This window comes from Procambarus clarkii, chromosome 82 (assembly GCF_040958095.1).
Source record: "Procambarus clarkii isolate CNS0578487 chromosome 82, FALCON_Pclarkii_2.0, whole genome shotgun sequence".
Lineage (NCBI taxonomy): Eukaryota > Metazoa > Arthropoda > Malacostraca > Decapoda > Cambaridae > Procambarus > Procambarus clarkii.
In genome coordinates this window covers 4,024,509-4,044,030 of record NC_091231.1, presented here as the reverse complement: position 1 = coordinate 4,044,030, position 19,522 = coordinate 4,024,509, and the positions used below count along the sequence as shown (strand labels likewise).

The 19,522-nt window shown below is 36.6% G+C and overlaps 1 protein-coding gene across 2 annotated transcripts; it reads right to left on the bottom strand.

Moving 5' to 3' along the window:
* Positions 1-1,764: 1,764 nt before the first annotated feature.
* Non2 (upstream activation factor subunit spp27 homolog Non2) lies at positions 1,765-17,619 on the bottom strand. Of its 2 annotated transcripts, none has more exons than XM_045752213.2 (5): positions 17,475-17,619; positions 13,821-14,041; positions 6,164-6,307; positions 5,832-6,057; positions 1,765-2,646 (listed from the first exon to the last, which is right to left on the bottom strand). In XM_045752213.2, exons 1-5 carry the CDS (start codon positions 17,515-17,517, stop codon positions 2,579-2,581), a joined length of 702 nt encoding a protein of 233 aa, XP_045608169.1. In that variant the 5' UTR covers positions 17,518-17,619; the 3' UTR covers positions 1,765-2,578. The 2 variants fall into 2 exon arrangements, with proteins under 2 accessions (XP_045608169.1, XP_045608170.1); XM_045752214.2 differs by having other exon boundaries at positions 6,176-6,307.
* Between the last annotated feature and the right edge of the window lie 1,903 nt (positions 17,620-19,522).

Below are 19,522 nucleotides of genomic sequence, written 5' to 3'. Positions count from 1 at the left end.
ATTCCATAGAAAATGTTTATTAAAAAAATTACCGTTTTTTTTTTTTTTTTTTTTTTTTAATTTTTATGCAACTCTATTAGCTGCAGCTTGGGCTTAAACTGTTACTTGATAATGGCTTGTGAACGAAGGTCATAAAGCGGGTGCTGGCCGTGGAAAAGTTTTGGTGAAAGGAATAGGGACAGAGGCGGGCCTCAACATAGTGAGTGCCCTTAAGGTGTATTGCACAAATATGAGTAGTACAGTATTAGAAACAAAATACTATTTAAATAGTATTTAAAAATACTAGATATTGCCACAGTAAACCAAAAATGGATGAATGTAGAAAACTAAAATATTAGCCAAATATCCAATAAGGGATTCAAATTATTTCACACCGATAGATTAAACAAGGGGGCAGTAGCCATATATGGGTCAAAATTTAAAAATTGTCGGGGGTGGGGGCCAAATTGTGAAACTTGCAGAAACTGTATTATTACTTCCACTATTGCAATAAAAATCTAATAACAGGATTTATCTTGGTCAAGTGGCACTAACATGCTCAAATCTCGTACCATTAGGACATAGATGTAACTACGAATAAGAATTCTACAAGACAATTTTACTCTTTTAAGAACAGTAAATAATTATACCCTTTAGTACAGTACTACTAAAACTACTACCCTTTAAGAACAAGGAAGACTATATAGGGAACACGTTATAGAGCCCAAATAAAAAAGCTATTAGTAACTGGGCACTTAAATTCTAATATCAATGTTTGGTCAAAAAATCATAAAACTATTAACTCATTGTCAGGGGTCGTTGGTTTGGCGGTAAAGGTAACAAACTGGGCACTCATACAGGTGACATATTCCCATGGTTTTCTTCCACAGTAATATTTGTGGGTAAACTGTCCTGTGAAGTGGAACAATTCAGTATGGCCATTAAAGTGGTACACATTGTAGAATATCCTTTTATCAGACTCGTTCCTTGATAAAACCATTGACAAATCTAGCTCTTGTCTTCGTATTGACGTAGTGATATTTAGGGCTTTGAATATACAGCGACACTAATGGTGCTACGTGCCTTCAGGTGTTACTGTTACATTAGGCTCAGATGGTCCAATTTCTGTTGAAAATGTTATACACAAGTGGTAATTAGCCATCTATGATTTTCGATAATTACTTTTACTATGCATGTGTGTATAGTTAGATCGAATAACCTGAAAAAAAGCAGGGTTAATGTTTAAATGTCAAATTTAAACACCTTGCCATTGGGAAACTAAACCAATTTCACCAACTACCAAAATCACTATAATGCAGAGGCTGTGCAAATTTCAGTGTTGGTTATATTATTTCATTTTATTTTTAAGACTTATTGTCAGTCAATTATCTACATTTGTTATAGCTGTCTGTAACCTCTAGTCACACTAAATGATTTGTATAAACCTTAAGTTTTAAATATAACCAATCTAGACGATATATTCACTCATGGCAACAAAAAATACAGAAGCCACAATACAAACTTTGCAGTGAACCTTTAACAAGATGTTCAGATGCTAAATCAACAATGATACTTTAAGGCAACGGCCAAATGCATAAAATAGAAACTTAAAAGGCCAAAGGCTTTCAAATAAGTCCAGGTGTGTAAGAGGGAAAGTGATAAATACCAAACCTAATTAGCCAGGATGTCATTCCTGGCTATATGTAGTGCCACCCATCAACCTGGCCTTAGGGACGTAGATCCTCACAACAAAGATACAAGGTAGGTTTAAGCTATACAATGCCCTTTACAAAATATTTTATTAAAAGACGTACCATTGTGACAGATTTTTAATATTAATTTGTTAACTATCTGTGGCTATTTATATCACAAACACAATTCAAAAATAATTCTGAAATCCTTAACATATTCCACAAAATTCCAAGTCACAAAGCATTCTGAGCATGTGGAATGCAGTAACCTGATAAATAATATAACCTATAAAGCAGAACCTATCTACTCCAAGCCACAGAAAAATTATAACACTTTTATATTACATTGCTACTGTCCAAAACGGAAATGTAATGATTAATGACAATGTTATATATATGAAGAAGTGAGTCTGCAAAGGAGTAGTTAACTCTCCATTTTTATGAACACATTAGACAGACGGAGGGGGGTAATCTCCAACACATGAATAAACAATCTTTGTTTGACATATTTAAACATATTTGACAAATAAAACAAGCACATCAACTAATGCATTTCCATTGCTGACAAAGGATACAAAAAAGGCACACGCCAAACAATGCTTAGAAAGACAAATTGTCCTCCTTAGCTAAACCCCTATAACATTTCACCTAATTTATAAATTTTCTATGACAGTAATGATGCTACTAAATTACTTAAATTTTAGACATTTCAAGCAGAGACCTCACAATTCATCAAATCGCATCAGCATATACATGGGGAGGGATTAAAAATAAAAAAAACAACGGAGCTTCTTAACTAAGCAAAGTTGGTAGTGAATATGGGTGAGAACAGCAGCTCTTGTAGAAGTCAACTGCCATGGTGTGCCGGGCATTGGAGACTGACAGGGTCCCTAGTATTTGCAGTTTTCTTATGCAGCCTCCAGGAAGTGATCCTTAAGGTGTTTCATCATGCCAAAAGTACGGAAGCGCTTTACACCTGTAATCAAGAACAGATTATTTATGCATGTTTAGCACTATATCTAAACCTCTTTGCTATACACAATCTCAAATTGAGTTATAATAATTGTCCAGCCAATGGAAAAAAACCATTTCCTAAACTGACCTCTGAACTAAACAGTCTAAAAGAGGTAAAAGTTGTCAATCTGATCAAAGAAAATTTAATGAATAGCAGTTTGTTTTAACAACTTTTCTTTGAAATGGGAGCTGAACAATCACTCATAGTATGATTATGCGATAGACACGATAGGTGGCTTTTTCACGGACTAATGTTTTAATTATCAGTGGAAAGCTCCAAGCAATTACAACTTTATAGCACTTGGAAGGGGTCAGGATAAGGATTTGGGATGGGACAGGGAAAAGGAATGGTCATGGATTAAACTCCCTGTATGAAGCGAGACTATCGCGTTACCGTCCAGTCAAAGTGGCTGGGTAATTCTAATTAGGTTATGGGCATGGCAACACTATTTTCAAATGATTAGTGGGTATTAAATCCATCAAACGCAAGACATTTTCTCAAAGCTCTGAGCTTTATCTAAAACTAAGGAAGGGAAAATTATTTATTCAAACACAATGAGAAAATAGACATTCAAGAGAAGTATTGGTTTGACAAGCCAGCTATAAAGCAGATCAACCTGTTTAACACATTTCAGGAAATATAAATGCTAATTAGACAACTTTAAAACAAGACAAAGCTTCATTTTCAGTCTCTCGGCAAATTTTGAACAGTATTTTCCCAAAGAAAATATGGAATATTTGAGAGGAACCTTGAATGAAAGATCCCATTTACATTTGAAATGGCAGATCTGTTGGTTAAGTTTAACACCTGCTCAGCACAAAGAGCTAACATCAGTCGTGAGAATTCCTTAATAATCTAACAAAAAACATCCTCAATATATTGAATAGGTAAGCAGAATTATAAATTTCTACGTACATTACTTTATTCAGTTATATTTGTCATTTTCTAAAATGTACATATGATTATTTGATGTATGCAGGTATCTATCATGTGAAGGAAGAATATATGAATCATATGGGCAAGAGGAAGGTGTTAGTACTATGCATCTGTTCACATTGCTGGGTCAGGTCATTGCATAAAACTAAACCGGGTCACAATTGAAAAAGTTTGAAGAACCGTGATCTAGAAGACAGCCTAAGGTATTAGTAAGAACGTTGCCCCAGAGAGCATTTTGACAGTTAAAATCTCCCAAAAACAGCACAGGCTCTAAAAGCTGGAGAAAAGATATCTTAACTGCAGAAATGACCAGGATGAGAACCAAGCATCAGCTCCTGGGAACAACGCAATGAAAGGGTGCAATTCATTTCGTCACAAATATTTGTATTGTGGTGCGTATGTTATTGTGTTATCCCTATCTTCTATGTTTGTTATATATTAATGACTACTGTGTATATACATAATGTAGAAGGCAAGCTCAAAATCACATTAGCACAGCAGTAATAATATTGACAAATGCATTTCCCAAGGTAACATGTTTTGATATGCAATACAGTATGGCAGATCCTACCATGAACATGAGATTATCTAATTTTAGCCCCCTAATATTTCTCAAAAATTCACGATTGTTATTTACGTGGTGAGTGAAATAATGACCAAGTGAAATAATCATGCCTAAATTTGTCATTACAACTGAAGCTGCACTAGCACTTTGTAATTCCAATAATTCTACCATCAGTACATCAGGAAAGATTGTGGACGTTGCTCACTCCAGCCCGTCCTCCAAAAATGGGGTGGCAAATGTAAGACAAATAAGTGCAATTATGTACTATTCATAGCAGTTAGGAATTGCACTTAACTGTATTTGAGTTTACCTGAAAAACTGAATAGAAAACCACAACCTCACCTAACCGTCTTAGTTTTTGAAGATAATTTTATTGCTTCTTAATTACAATTAGTACTTAACTTATAGCTATATTGATAAAGTTTTTTAAAACTAATAAAACAAAACTAAAATATATCAATAAATTGTAAAGTAACTCAGGATACTTTAAAATATTGTATAAAATCTATATTGTTTAATAAACCCAAAAAGAAATTCCTAATATTTAAAACTTTAAGTGTCTTAACAGAAAACGAGGAGAATTAAATCGGGGAGGGAGTTGGGTAAATGTAACAGCCCCATAAGTGCAATTATGCACTGTTTATGACAGTAAGAAAGTGTACTTATTACACTTAGTATTAAATCGTACTGTCAATTCGGAGGATGGGTTGCTCACTCAGTACTTCACACCCAAGAACAAACAGGGGCAGCATATGAACACAATCAAACAGCAGCACTGTTTAGCTTGTCTACACTACATTAAATTTCTTTAACCATTTTACAATGGTAGTATCAGAAGATCCTGACTTTGATAAAAGACTGTATAATGTTCAGATATCAGTGAACACAATGTGGTTTATGTTCAGTGTGACTACAACTACAGACAGACAATGCCGTTGTTCGGTGTATTATGACACTATCTTCCTTGAAGAAATAGACTTGTGGAAAATTACCATTTTTCGGAATCTGGTGACAAGGATTCTGATGCAGCAGTATGCCTAGAATTAGCAGTGTGTGGAGTATATTGACAATTTTAAGTGACTTGAATAGTGTGAACATTGTGATGGGATCCCTATATTTAAAGGTTCTCATAGTCCATCCTATCATTATTCTGGCTGACACTATTTGCTCTATTATTACCAGATCATTTACATATTCTTTTCCTACTACAAGATGATCCAATTGTCTGTTGTACCCTGTATTTCATTTGATTCTCAAAGTACCTGGAATTTATCAACATTAAACCATGTAATATGTTTGCCAGGTATCAAAATTGTTCTTGTTCAGAGTGAAGAGACAGATGAAAATAGGAAGATGTGTAACAAGTGTGTTAGGGGCTATGTAAACTACTGCCTACAGACCCATTTCATCATGAAAAATGGGGATGCATTCTAGACCTTGCAGTTACCTTTAACCTACTCTTTATAACATTTTCAAGGAATTTGTACATACCAATACTGTATAAGAGTAAAAAAATAAAATCCATTATGCATAAATGAAAAATGCCTACTTTACAATTTTTAACTAAAATATGCTGCATAAAATCATGCTTTGCATGGGTCTACAATTTTAGAAAGGGTTGCATGCAGATAACAATACAACTTACCGATGACTTTCAATAGTTGATCATCACAAATTGCATATTGCTTATTCTTAGGATCTTGCAGCTCCCTCTCCTTAATGACAGCCCATAGCTTCTTTACAACTTCATGACGAGGCATCACATCTGAGCCAACAACATCAGCCAATTCAGGGGACAATTTGAAAGACTTCGTAAATGCAGACTTTTTACCACGACCACCACCGCCGCCACCACCACCCTTTTTGGGTGCCTAAAATAAAAGCATTTATTGAATTGAAAAACCTATTAAAGAAAAGTAGCATAAATCTCATATAGGAGTATTGATTTAATAACGAATATAAAAAATGGCAACTAACTGTTTCTTTTACCTTCTTCCTCTTGCCCCATTCTTCATCAGAGTCGTCGTCGTCGTCATTTTTACGTTTCTTTGGGCTAGCTTTGGGTTTTCTGGCAGCTTTCTTGGCACCTGGCTCATAATCGTCGTCATCGCCACCTTTTCCCTGGAATATTCATATTCCTCTACTATATATTTTTTTTTTTCAATTTAAAAACTTAAGGAAGTGAAATAGAAGTGCAGATTATGCAGTGTTAATCATGGATGAAATTTGCGTGCTTTCACATTATAGTATTAAGTAATTATCAAAAGGCACCAAACCGGGAAGACTATATAGCGCCATCAAATGTGCGGGATATTCAAAAGGCACTAAATATCGCCAAGGATGCCAATACGAGAAAGCACACAAGGTGATCGATATCAAAAGTATCCAATTCACCAATGATTCTATCGAGGGACAGTCTGGAAGCAATACGCATACGTCCAACAAGGACATATACGACCTAAGAGGGGCAATGTAATTTGAACAGTAAGGAGCAGGGCGGTGCTCCATTCAGTCTTTGCGAGTTAAAAATATATGGGCAATACGTAACCTTGGCAAAGCCACTTCCCACTGCTGGTTACACTCAACTCAAAGATAGTCACCCAAGTTGTCAGAGCCAAAGTGTCTGGAGGAAGCCGTTATCCATTATCCACCAATTCTTCCTTCACGAGTGAGAAAACAATTTCAATTGTTTGCATTCAATGACAGTATATATATAATTTTTATATATATGATTTGAAATGATCACTCAAATAAAAGTCAAAACGAAGAATGCACAATACATGAATCTTTATGAATATTTATAGATTGTAAATCTTCGTCATTACGTAACAAGGCCCACCAATAACTCAAGTTACGACTAATAAAGAATGGTTCATCATGATTGCTTTATAATATACCATGTTCAAAATTAAACAAAAATGTGAAGAAACATTGGTCAATTGATTTGTACTTGCTTAAATGTGTAAGGGTTATTTATTGATATTTCACTACAGTCCTAGTAAGTCACAAACCTTTGTGTTAAACTGGATATCTGCCTTTTATGCCTCCTGGGAGGAACTTTGACTACAATTTTCAATTTGTAATATAGGCTAAGGTGATATCAATTACTGGCAATCAGATAAGGTAGGAAGTGTTTTGATGCCTTTAATTCTTCAAATCATGCACATCCCTGCTGTTTTCTTTTTATACTTCTATACAAGATATTAAATATTGCTTTTATACTAAATAACAGCAGAGCAAAATAATAAAGTTTATTTTTCACAGTTTCTATTCACGATCAGCCACAAAAGTTTAAAACTAATTACACTAGATAAGTGTATAACAAATGTGAGAGCCGGTCAGAAACAGGGTCCTGGCAAGTACACCAAGTAAATTTCTTGCATAATATTTCCAGCCTGCAACAAATCACACAGGGAATTGGAATTGGACTAACCAAAGGTTAGCATTTCAAAGACCTATCCTAGCACCTAAAGACGATTGTCTATACTAAACAGTAAAATGAATGCCTGTGTATGACCTTCGGATATCATGTATAAATTATACTTTGTTACAATAATAGTGATAAAATTGAAAATATTCAACTATTATTTTTTTCTTATTCAAAATTGGGGTGCATCCTTAAGATAAGAGGCATCATTGATGCCAGAAAAAATATGTATGTAGGCACGCAGCACCCTACAGTACCTCAAGTCTGTCTACACTCGGCACCGGCAAAATCTTTAACCAATTTATCAATTTGTATCATCTTGAGTACACTGCTTGACATCCAGTAGGCACTGACCACTTTAGTCTTTCATGGGTCATCGTAGGTCCTAAGACAGTTCTTTTAGTGCTAATTTGCTGAATGGCCTATCACCTGAACAATGAGAGATGGTATCGGCAAGTTCTTCATATAGTAAAACTACCTGTTGAGATTGAGCACCAATAAAAGGGACAATTTCCTCAACGAAAACACTACTTGAGGGAAAGCACTGGCATGTTTTTTTAGTCTAATTTTTGTTCAAAGTTCAAGTGCTACACCAGATAGACCCCACAATTGGACAATTACTTTGAACTTGTCATACACTGATTAGTATGCTACCCTGCATATTTGTAATGCAACAGAACTGATCTAAAATGGCCATTTCACATTTTAATTTTTCTCTGGCAGAAGTAACACTTTCCTCAAGACTGACTGGGTTTGCATCATATTGCTTGTTTCTCTTTCTTGACCTGCAAGTAGTTAATTTGTAATTTGTACTTTTACAAATTCATGGCATCCAGTTCATCCCTCATGAAACAAGTCTAGAAACTTTACCAAAGAATCAATTAGATCCAATACATTTTTCAGGTCAACAGGAATGCCCTGGAAAGCTTTACTTGCATTGTGGAACTGTACAATAATTATTTTCGATCTTGGCCATCATAACAGTTTCACGACTGTCCATTTTGTTTCCGAAGTACTTCAGGCATTTGCCGAGCCATTTCAATATCTCTGAAGGCATGCACATTTGTGCCAGTATGACAGGCTTACCATAGCCCATGCTGCTTGGAACTTTTTGTTCAGAGTAGTTGAATCTAAAGCAACAACTATCTGAAGGCATTTTGAATTAGAGCTGTATCCATGTACAATGGCTTCAGTAGAATCAGCTCTTGCTGAACAACAAATAACTGAAAGAGACTTCACAGTCAAGTGCTTCTTTCCTTCCTTCCAGAACTTTACATGTATTAGGTTACCATTTGTGTGCTGATGCAGAAAACATTGTATAAGCCAAGATAACTAAGAGCTTCAAATACAGCACCCTATCCAACATGATTCAAAGAGTGCAATGCACAGGGAATAAAAATTGCAGTAGAGTTTGAATTCTTAAGTCTGGCCTGCATTCCTGTGTAGCGACCAGACATATTGCTGGCAGTTCTACAACTGCCAGCAACTTTCGAACTTGATGCAGTTTTTTCTAAAAAATAAAATTTGCAGATGCATATAGTATTTCAGCCTTGTTAAGAGCCAATCTGCAGTAAAGTTAAAATTCTTTTTACCGGCTTCCTAGAAACAGTATATCACACTGACTGTTAGCTGGTAAACACAAGCAAGGTCTAGTGTTGAATCAACTGAAATTGAGAAGTATTTGGCAGTTTCAAGTTATGTCAGGTTATCTTGAGAATTTATCTGTCAATTTAATTTCCAACATATTTCCTAATCAGCAAAATTTCTCGATAGATTGTTGGTGATAAATATGATTGCTCATCACTTCTACGATTGCCAAATTATTTAAGGGGTTCCATCAGCAATGGATCAAAATGAGCAATAAGCTCCATAATTGTTCAAAAGCCACCTTTATGCTTGGATGATAGATCTTCTCTACCCATAAATGCCAGGCCTCTCTCAGCTAGAAAGATTGTTACTGCCACAACATGACACAATGCTGAATTCAGTCCAGCAGTCATAGTTTTTTTTCCAACTCCCTGTCAACATGGGAAGTGATCTTACAGTGAAGATTAAACGTTAGCACAGAATCTTTGATGGGCTGTACAGGAGCCACTTGTCAAACTGCTGCTCACCATATAGTAAGACATTGAATTCTAGAAATAATGACAAGGCCAGTTTAGTTTGTCTCTACCAGATTCATGGTAGTATCACGACTCTTGATAAAATTTTTGTTCAGACTTCATGGCTGTTAACCAAAGTTGACTCTACGACTTAACGACAAACTACATGGTGGCATTTCACTGTCCATGTCTGAAGTATCTAGAATGTGGATGTTATGATTAATTAACTTGATTTGATGTTACTTTCACTTTCTGAAAGTATACTTTGAAATGCAGACGGTTCCTCAGAAGAAACATCTGGTACTGGTTCTTCATTATTAGAGTATGTTTTCCGCCATTGAAACAAAAATTCAGCAAGGTGATTCGTCTTTAGTTTGTTTGAAAATAGTTTGAAATTTGTGAAAAAAATTCAGTTTCTAGTTCTGCCAGTTGTGACAGATTTATTTGTCTACCAATTTCATTCTATCTTCACACAGTTAGGAACGGGTATGCACTCTCCAGGATGTATAGGTTACAACAAAATTAGATAATAAACAAAGGCACCACCCCCCCCCAAAAAATTATTTTAGACATCTGTGAAAGTAACAACATTACACAATGTATTTTTATGATATTTAACAAAATAAATTACTCGGCAATGCTATACAGGCGCCAGCTGCATATTCACTTTGAGCACTTCTTACTACTATTCTTGGAATAGTAGTAAACGCTGAAGCCAATAATTTGGAGATTTGTTCAACATTTAACATTAATTTTCACATAATTAAAATATTTTTTTTGCCAAGCCCCAGCTTATTTACAGCCCAGGCTGTAGCAGTCTAAGGGTTAAACTGTTCAGCATAAAGGGCCACAAAGTAAAAAATATTCAAATTATGTAAAAAATTACTTAAATTTTAAAAAATAAAATAAATTAAAACTATTTCAATACATATTGACCTACAACTTTCACATTTGAATATGAATGCCAAACAATGTTAATTAAAACATACTGTACAAGTAAATTAATGAATTAGAACTACCTTATTCATTGTCAATAACTTCAACTTCAATTACAGTATATCTATAACTAGAATTTCAACTTTGAGTCAGAAAAAAATAGTTTCTCTCCAGTTCTCACCATTTTTACAGTGTGCACAGTTGTCTGTTCAACAATCCCTATGAAATGGATTTTTTCATAAATCCTAAACGTTTGAAGGTATAAATTTTTGTCTAAATTTGCTGCCTATTTCCAAATGCCATATCGATAATTTTTTTTTACAGTAAACTCCAAAAACCTATATTCTAATTTGATGAAAATGAAGATCATATGCTATTCTGAGAGCATAACACCAAATGAACAATTAGTGATCCATTTTATATTTTTTAATCCGATTTGAAATTCTGAAGTTTTCAACATTAAATTTTTTTAATTATTTTTTATTTTCTTGTTTTTCAAGTTACATTGTGATCACTTAGACAAAGTTAGAACATTTGCCTAGTGTATTATGCACAACAAATTTGAAAGTTTGTGAAAGTATGGGAAACTGATGTTATGTCCAAACATACAGTATGTGTGTTTTACGTTATTTAAGGGTTAAAGCTACGAGTCGTTGAACTTTGTGAAAATGACCATTATACTGCGAGGGTTGCACAGTGTTTCGGTATAGGCTTAATGATCGTCTTCTATAGAGGAAAGTCGAAGCTCGTGTACAAAAATGTTTAATCTTGTGTCAAGTTAGATAAATGATCAAAGTTGAAGCCTCTCATTAAGCAAGCTGAAGCACTCCAAGGCAAGTTGAAATCTCGTCAATAAAATGTCAGAACTGTATATGAATATCCTCCCCTTGCAATGTAAATGTTTGTTTATTGCATGTGAAAATACCAATTATATGGGTTGTGATTAAAAAATTATGAAAGGCCATTTTGGACTTTTACTCAAAAATAAAAAAAAAAATGTCTTGCAAACTCCAGCTATCTTGCCCCAGGTGACCATCACTGGGTAGCTGCTTCACGAATGCTCATGAAACATGATGTTACAGAGATTTCCCGACTTCACCGCCGCCAGTCGGTCACATACAATATTTTCCCACCCCAGTGATCAGGAAATGAAAAAAAAAATTAATAAAAATTAATAAAAAACAAACATTCTTACACACCAGGGCATTGTCTAGTATAAACAGTGACCCAGACCAAAGGATAAAACTTCTAACAATATTTTATAAAAACCTTAAGCCCCATCCTGTCCCAAAAATCATGTTCCTTCCTTATCCTTTGTTATATCAACAATTTGCAAATAATTTTCCAGATAAGGAAACTGGATTCCTATATAATTCCAAATCTTCTCTACTATCCTTTCTCATAGGTAAAGTACCATAATGTCCTTGTCCCAATGCCAAGCACCTCACCTCCCTGCTACGTAATCTAAACAAACCTAATTGCCAAACATCACCTCAGCCCCAAGGTACAACATTTCTAAACCTTAGTATTAAAGTGCCATGCAGGGCAACACCTGTTTATACCCAAAAATTCCTCTAATATATCTAACCTACACTTTAAACAATCCACATCTTACATTACCTAGTAATTTGTTTCACAAATTTAACCTTATTCCCAAAACCATATAGAGTAAAGTATGTTCTCAACCTCACTATAAAAATTTGTATCATTGTTTCATGTTTTACTTTGTATAAATACATTTAACACCCCATTAACACTTATGTTCAGATGATGCTAAAATGCGTCGTCCATCTCAAAATTTCAGAGAAAAAAAATGGCTGGAACATTGCTCATAGCGAATCTGGTGACCAACCAAGGCGGACTATCCAGAGATCACCTCAAGCAATTATCTACCACTCGTGGCGAGAAATTTTACCATGTTTTGGAAATTACCTGCAGGAAAATTGTGTTTTCTTTTTATAGTAACACTGATAACGTGCAAAAATTTACATACCTGGGATATTTTATTAATATTTGTTAAAAAAAAAAAAATTAGGAAACAAGTTGTTCATAAAAGTGCTTATAGTCAGGGATATCATGCAAATTGTATTATCTAGTACATTCATTCGTTATCTTTTTGGCCTCGAATTTATAATAAACCAAGAAATGAGAAAACAGTATAAACATTTTAAGTAGCTGAACAGGACCTGCGATGTCAGAGGATTTGAACATCAAAAATTACCTCTCGTTTCACAGAACTACCGATTTCAAACATTTACAGCATTGCCCTTTCTTCAACCATTGTAACCTATACTTTCAACTATTCACTCCAACTATTGGAATCATCATAATCTACAAACATACCCTCAATTACCAACATTATTTACTTCACCACTATCAAACTAACCTTTCTACTGTACTTGCTCAACTCTCAAAATCATACTTTTGATGGCCAATAATTTCTTAAGATTTTAGGCTCAATTTTTGTATTCAATCTTCTGTCATTTGACACATCCTAGAATATTTTTCACAATCTCTCGACAGCATGACATTTTCAAAACGCTACAACCATTTGTCAGACTTCTACTTATGCCAACCCTTTTCTTTCCCCAAAAGTCTATGCTAAAAAATTATGATAAAAAAAAAACCGTCTCCAAACTCAAATCTACCAAGAATACTACCATCCACCATTATCCATTTTTTTCCCATAATACCAATCTTCAATCACTGCCACATTCATTCACCTATCATAAACACCACAAAGTTATACTCTACTGATATTTTCACCCATGAAGATGAAAGACCTAAAAATGACCCTTAAAATTAAAAATGTGTAGTGAAGGGAATAATGATTACAAATAAGCAAATACTGTACTTCAGAACAAATTTCTGAATAATTTTACAGAATGTACAAGTACATTGGAGCCGGTCTGCCGAGCGGACAGCACGCTGGACTTGTGATCATGTGGTCCTGGGTTCAATCCCAGGCGCCGGCTAGAAACAATGGGCAGAGTTTCTTTCACCCTATGCCCCTGTTACCTAGCAGTAAATAGGTACCTGGGTGTTAGTCAGCTGTCACGGGCTGCTTCCTGGGGGTGGAGGCCTGGTCGAGGACCGGGCCGCGGGGACACTAAAGCCCCGAAATCATCTCAAGATAACATGCAATTACTACATGGCACAAGGACTTTACCTCAGACTCAGGCTCTGACTCTGAATCTTCCTTGGCTTTGGGCACCTCCTCCTCAGAAACCTCCTCGTCAGAGTGTGAGTTGACCTGATCTTCTACATCAGCCATGATGATTGAGTCTATTTCCTTTTTGCGATCTGAGAGGTCAACACCAAGCTGTTGCTCAAGCTGCTGTCGAACTTTCTTTGCTGACAGAGTTTCAAGATCTGCTCCTTTAAGGATAGCTGTAAACAAAACAAAAAAAAAAAATGATTAATGGCATTTTATTAGTTTTAATAATTAATAAAAGCACCCTTTCATAAAAATTATGTCAGTTACCAGAATAATAATGTCCTAATCAAATTGGCCAATTTTTTAAATCATTTTTACAAATTTTTTACGATATCCAGTCGATTAGGATCACTTATAGCCTTGGAAGAAAATTATTGACTAATTACATAGATGGATTATTGTTAACTACAAAACAAAATTTTATTAGGCAGAAGAACCACTTGTGAAAAATAGAGAAATGGGGTTTATCCTGCATACTTTGATCAGTGTTTTTTCATCATTGTTGCACTTTACTGTTAAATTAAAGCAAGCAAGCATTTTAATAAAATTTCTAAGGTATACTGCATATTGAAATTTAAATTACAGTATATAAAATAGAAAATGCTTTTCATGTTTTTATCTAATTGAAAATTAACTAAAATCTTTCGAAGAACTTGTTTTTAAGAGTGTCACTAGAGTTTTATTAGAGCCACCCATACGCCCACGTGTCGTGCACGCATACGCCCAATGACACGTGTTGCACACACCCACCACAAATAGGCGTTACATGCACCTGCAGATATTATATGCAAGAATACACTCGCAATTGAAAATTCCAGGTTCGAATCCTGGGTGGGACAAACTCTTTGGGGAAAATACTGGACCTTCCTCGGAATACAACTCCTCAACAGTTTACCCAACACCTGGGTACCTATTTACTGCCAGGTGAACAGTCACAAGGTGAAAGGATTCGTGCCCACCCCATCAGTCACACCTGGGATTCTAGACTGTCAAAAATGCTCCCAACTGTACTAATATATATGAATGAACTCTTATATGCATACACATAATCAACAAAGAGAAAGTTGTATTTAATTATCTTCAGATTCTTAGGCAGATTTGCCGTCCCTTAATGGCTAATAAAAAAAATTCAAACAGCCGTCCAGAATTTGGCTGCACTTCTGAAGACATTACAACAAAGTCTTTGGAAAACCTAGGGCCCCCCTCTCTAAATGGTAGTTTTTGGACAGTAAAGGACTGAACATTTGAGAACCTAGCATGTTATAATTTGCATTGCATACTGCTACAAAAAATGTAGATATATAACAGGGCATAACATACATGGCAAATTCTAGCATTTTTCTTTTGCCTGTTGTTATAATTTTGTTAATTATCTGTGGATATGTGAAGCACAGCTTCCACACAAAAAAAAATCTTTCATGTATATGCCATATGATTGATTTCGTTCAAGTTCTGCAGCAATTAAGTTAATATAACTTAAATATATACTACTTTCTACAAGAGTATTTGCATGTAGATTTTAAAACCAAAAAAAATTATAAATCGAGTAATTATTTGCAAAGTGATAAATTAACAAAATTTAACACCTATGCAATGTCCATACCCATATCATTGAAAGTTTGGCAAACTTTCACAATTAATATGTATAAATGCCTATTGCAAAAAGTTACTCGCATACGAGTCAAAATCTGCCCAGCCATTTTTTTTGCAAAACTCTGCAATTTTTTATTGCTGTTCAAGTTCACACAGAACAAGTCATTAATTTTGTAAATTTGTTTAAAATCCAATGCATCTTTCAAATCGATTATTTGCATCACCAAATTTAAGTATATACTTAAAAAAAGCTTATCACCAACATTGTGGGATAATGCATATTTGTGCATTATTGAAGATGTGCTCAACGTTGCAGCCGAATTCATATCATAACTTACAAATTACAGCATTTCAATTTATATATTGTTCTAGGCGAAGAATTAAATGAAATAATGACTGAAGTAATCATTACTATATACTCGTATACACGTTAAAACAGCACCGCTACAAACCTACAAAACCCAGAAATTACCATTCTCCAAGCTCACTAGAGACCAAAATAATTGACAAATTGGTACTTTATGCGTGACACTTCACCTCTATATTTAAAACTGAAGCACACTAAATATTACAGATAAATTACAAAACATTTAAAGGAATGAGACAAATAGTCCATTAATGCCTAAACACAGAATGCACACCATATAGATTAGATCTTACCCATTTACTTATTTTTCATAAAATACAGAAAAATACTAATATACTGTATATATGGTTCTGTTGTGCTAAAAAGAATTCTTTTGTAAATTAGCATTTTGGAAAAAAAATTTAAAATTTCACATTTCATTTATACAAAGGCTTACAATTATTAATTGAAGCCCTGCTAACTTTAAAGGGAACGCTAAACCACTATTAGCGAGAAAAAAAACCGTTAGAGCTTATTCAAACAAAAAAAAATTTAAATCTTGAAATATTGCAAGTCTTCCAAGCTGCATTTTTGGCACTAAAACCTTACAAAATCCCAATTGCAAAATAATTATATATTGGTTAAAGTTACTTTAAATAATAAGGCCAGAGTGAAGATGAGCGAGACGTTTCAGAGAGTATCAACGGTGGCAGAAATGTTGGCGTGCTCCCTCGCCAACCACCCGCCAAGTGTGCGTCAAAAGGTCGCATCCCGCTCATCACACTATTTTCACCCTTAAAACATTACCACTCCAAAACCCACGCAGATTTACCCAACCAAACTTCAACCCGCAACACTGGAGCGACTTATTATGGAAACTTTCAATGCAAATTGCCTCGAGAAATCTAAAAATTTGGCCGAGGAAAAGTGGCGCTTATTGGGAGGTTGAGGAAGGGACGCCAAGCCCGCCATCGCGTCCACTCCTCTCCACATTTCTCCACAATACCTCACTAAAACCTACCTAAACCCCTCAATACCAGGCTCTTTAAGGCTTGCTTTAGAGCCGTAGGAGTGTGGTTTAGAGCAGAGAGGGTGTACAGAGGGAGGACAAGAGGCAGTGTAGAGGACCACGCGCAGCGCCACGCTAGAGGGGCTCAAAATGCCGGTCTCGGCTCTCAGTACGACGCTGCAAGGTCCAACTGACAAGAAATAAAGAACTCTCACTACTACACCACATTATACCGTAAGTAAACACCTCACCACCACCACAGGGGCACCAGTACACCCGCACACACTTACTCCAGCTATTTCAGGTGTAGTAGGGCAGCGACGTGGCGTATATAGGGTGAGTTTGTGGAGCTAAGTGTGGAGGTACTCACGTGCGGTGCGGGTGAGGAGGGCGCGGGCGAGGGTAGTGACGCCGCCGCCGCCGCCCGCGCCCACCACCCTCACAGCGGCAACACCGCCACCACCCCTCCCCCCCGCACCACCCTCACAGCGGCAACACCGCCACCACCACCCAACACCAACACTAACAACACAACTTTTTACCTCTCATACCTTCTCTAACACCACCTGTCCTCTCCGGCACTGGTACACAGTACACTCGCCCTCCTCTCCACCCTCACACACACATCACACGCGACCAAAAACACTGTAAACCTCACCAGATATTTCCATCTTCAGAGTTTCCCGGCTGATCTGTGCCATGGTTTCGTCTTGAGTGGAGCTTCTCACACCCACCACCTTAACACTATATATCCCTTATTACACAAATTACTCTTAATATATAGTCATCTGTATTTAACATTTTGGTATTATCTAAATAATTATGTATAATGCCAGCGATATTAATAAAATTACCAAATAAATACATAACAAATCCGTTAAATTGTCGAAGGGAGAAACATCACTGCATGAAAACAAAATCATTATGAACCAATTTCTACGACTCTAGCATGGAAACGTAAGGAAAAAACATTGCAATTGTAACTTATTCGGTAATGCGGGTTAAATAAGCCCATGTTAACACGAGAGAGAGATTACTCTCAACTTTTACCATGGTAAATATCTTCCCGGTTTCTGTGGTGGAAGTTGCGGCGTTGCCAGGTGTGCGAGGCGCGGGGGACGGCGTGGGCCGGGGACGCCGCCGTCGCCTCTCGGGCCCCGGCCACACGAATCAAAATGGCGGAGCAGCCTTCTCCCTCCTCACAACACTCCACTACTTTAAAAATTAAGAGAAAATACTCAAATATTATCCCTCACTGTTCAAACATGAGTAGTATATACCAGCAAAGCTGAGCAATCGATTGATGGTGGTGTACTTTCATAGAGCTGAAGTCAGCCGCCGAAATAGTGGGTTATCTCATGGGCTCTCCATTCCCACTCCTATGACGCCATGTATAAAGATGATTTCCTTGTGCCATGGCCCTGACCCCCTGGCCCAGCTCAATGGCATTCCCATGAAAAAGAGTCACCTGTTGGTCAAGAGTGCCAAGGACAGTTTTGTAGCGAGTGAAACAGCTTCCATAGCATCAAATTCATGCCCTAAACCGGCATTTATTTTTTCAGCAAGATACCTTTGTTGTGAATGAAATTGTTGGTGGGAACTTGTCTGAGACTATTTTGACATCTGTAACTTCATGTATTATTAGTTTAACGGTGCTAATCAGGTGTTCATGGTACACTTTACAAACAAATATACCAATAATATAAAAATAAGGCTATATCTCGTTCATTTAAAGCATTTCATGGCGTATATCCGGGAGACAATGCATGGCCTCGATCACAATCAACTCTTTAATTATGCTGGTCATATATACATATATATGCTTATATATATCCCCAAAATGTATGCAATCCTTACTAATTACCTCAACATACGTTCGAATTTTTAAATTAGGTTTCATTTCCAACGGACTTTTATAGAGGATACGCGATTCCCGGCCCGTCACCTCTACCATCACTTTTATATAATTGCCACATCTTTGTTCCGTAGTCTTCAATTCTCTCTCCTTTGAATTCCACGTCTACTTCCTGCTGGAACAGTATACATGCATGTGCTCTAGAGTAACTGCCACGGATAGTCCGGGAATTTAAATAAAGTATAAGGGAGAGGAGTAGATATATTGGAAGTGCGTATATAGAGGTGTATACCACACATGGGTGAAGGCCACTTGCGACCCTACGCACGTCCGCGCTCCTCGCTTCTACCCCTTCTCTGCTCTATAGCCTCTACTACTACCCCTCCTCTGCTCTATAGCCTCTACTACTACCTCTCCTCTGCTATATAGCCTCTACTACTACCCATTCGCTGCTCTATAGCCTCTACTACTACCTCTCCTCTGCTCTGTAGCCTCTACTACTACCCCTCCTCTGCTCTATAGCCTCTACTACTACCCCTCCGCTGCTCTGTAGCCTCTACTACTACCCCTCCGCTGCTCTGTAGCCTCTACTACTACCCCTCCGCTGCTCTATAGCCTTTACTACTACCCCTCCGCTGCTCTATGCTCTACTACTACCCCTCCGCTGCTCTATAGCCTCTACTAGCCCTCCACTGCTCTTATAGCCTCTACTACTCCCACTGCTCTATACCCTCTACTGTCCCACTGCTCAATAGCCTCTACTACCCCTACTGCTCTATACTCTATTGTCCCACTGCTCTATAGCCTCTACTGTCCCATTGCTCTATAGCCTCTACTACCCCACTGCTCTA

Excerpts from the sequence above, each read along its gene's own strand:
- Non2 (XM_045752213.2), bottom strand. The coding sequence starts at position 17,517 with ATGGCACAGATCAGCCGGGAAACTCTGAAGATGGAAATATCTG. Across the intron at positions 14,042-17,474 it reads TCTGAAGATGGAAATATCTG|CTATCCTTAAAGGAGCAGAT; the intron begins GTGAGGTTTACA and ends TTTTGTTTACAG. Across the intron at positions 2,647-5,831 it reads TCAACTATTGAAAGTCATCG|GTGTAAAGCGCTTCCGTACT; the intron begins GTAAGTTGTATT and ends TCTTGATTACAG.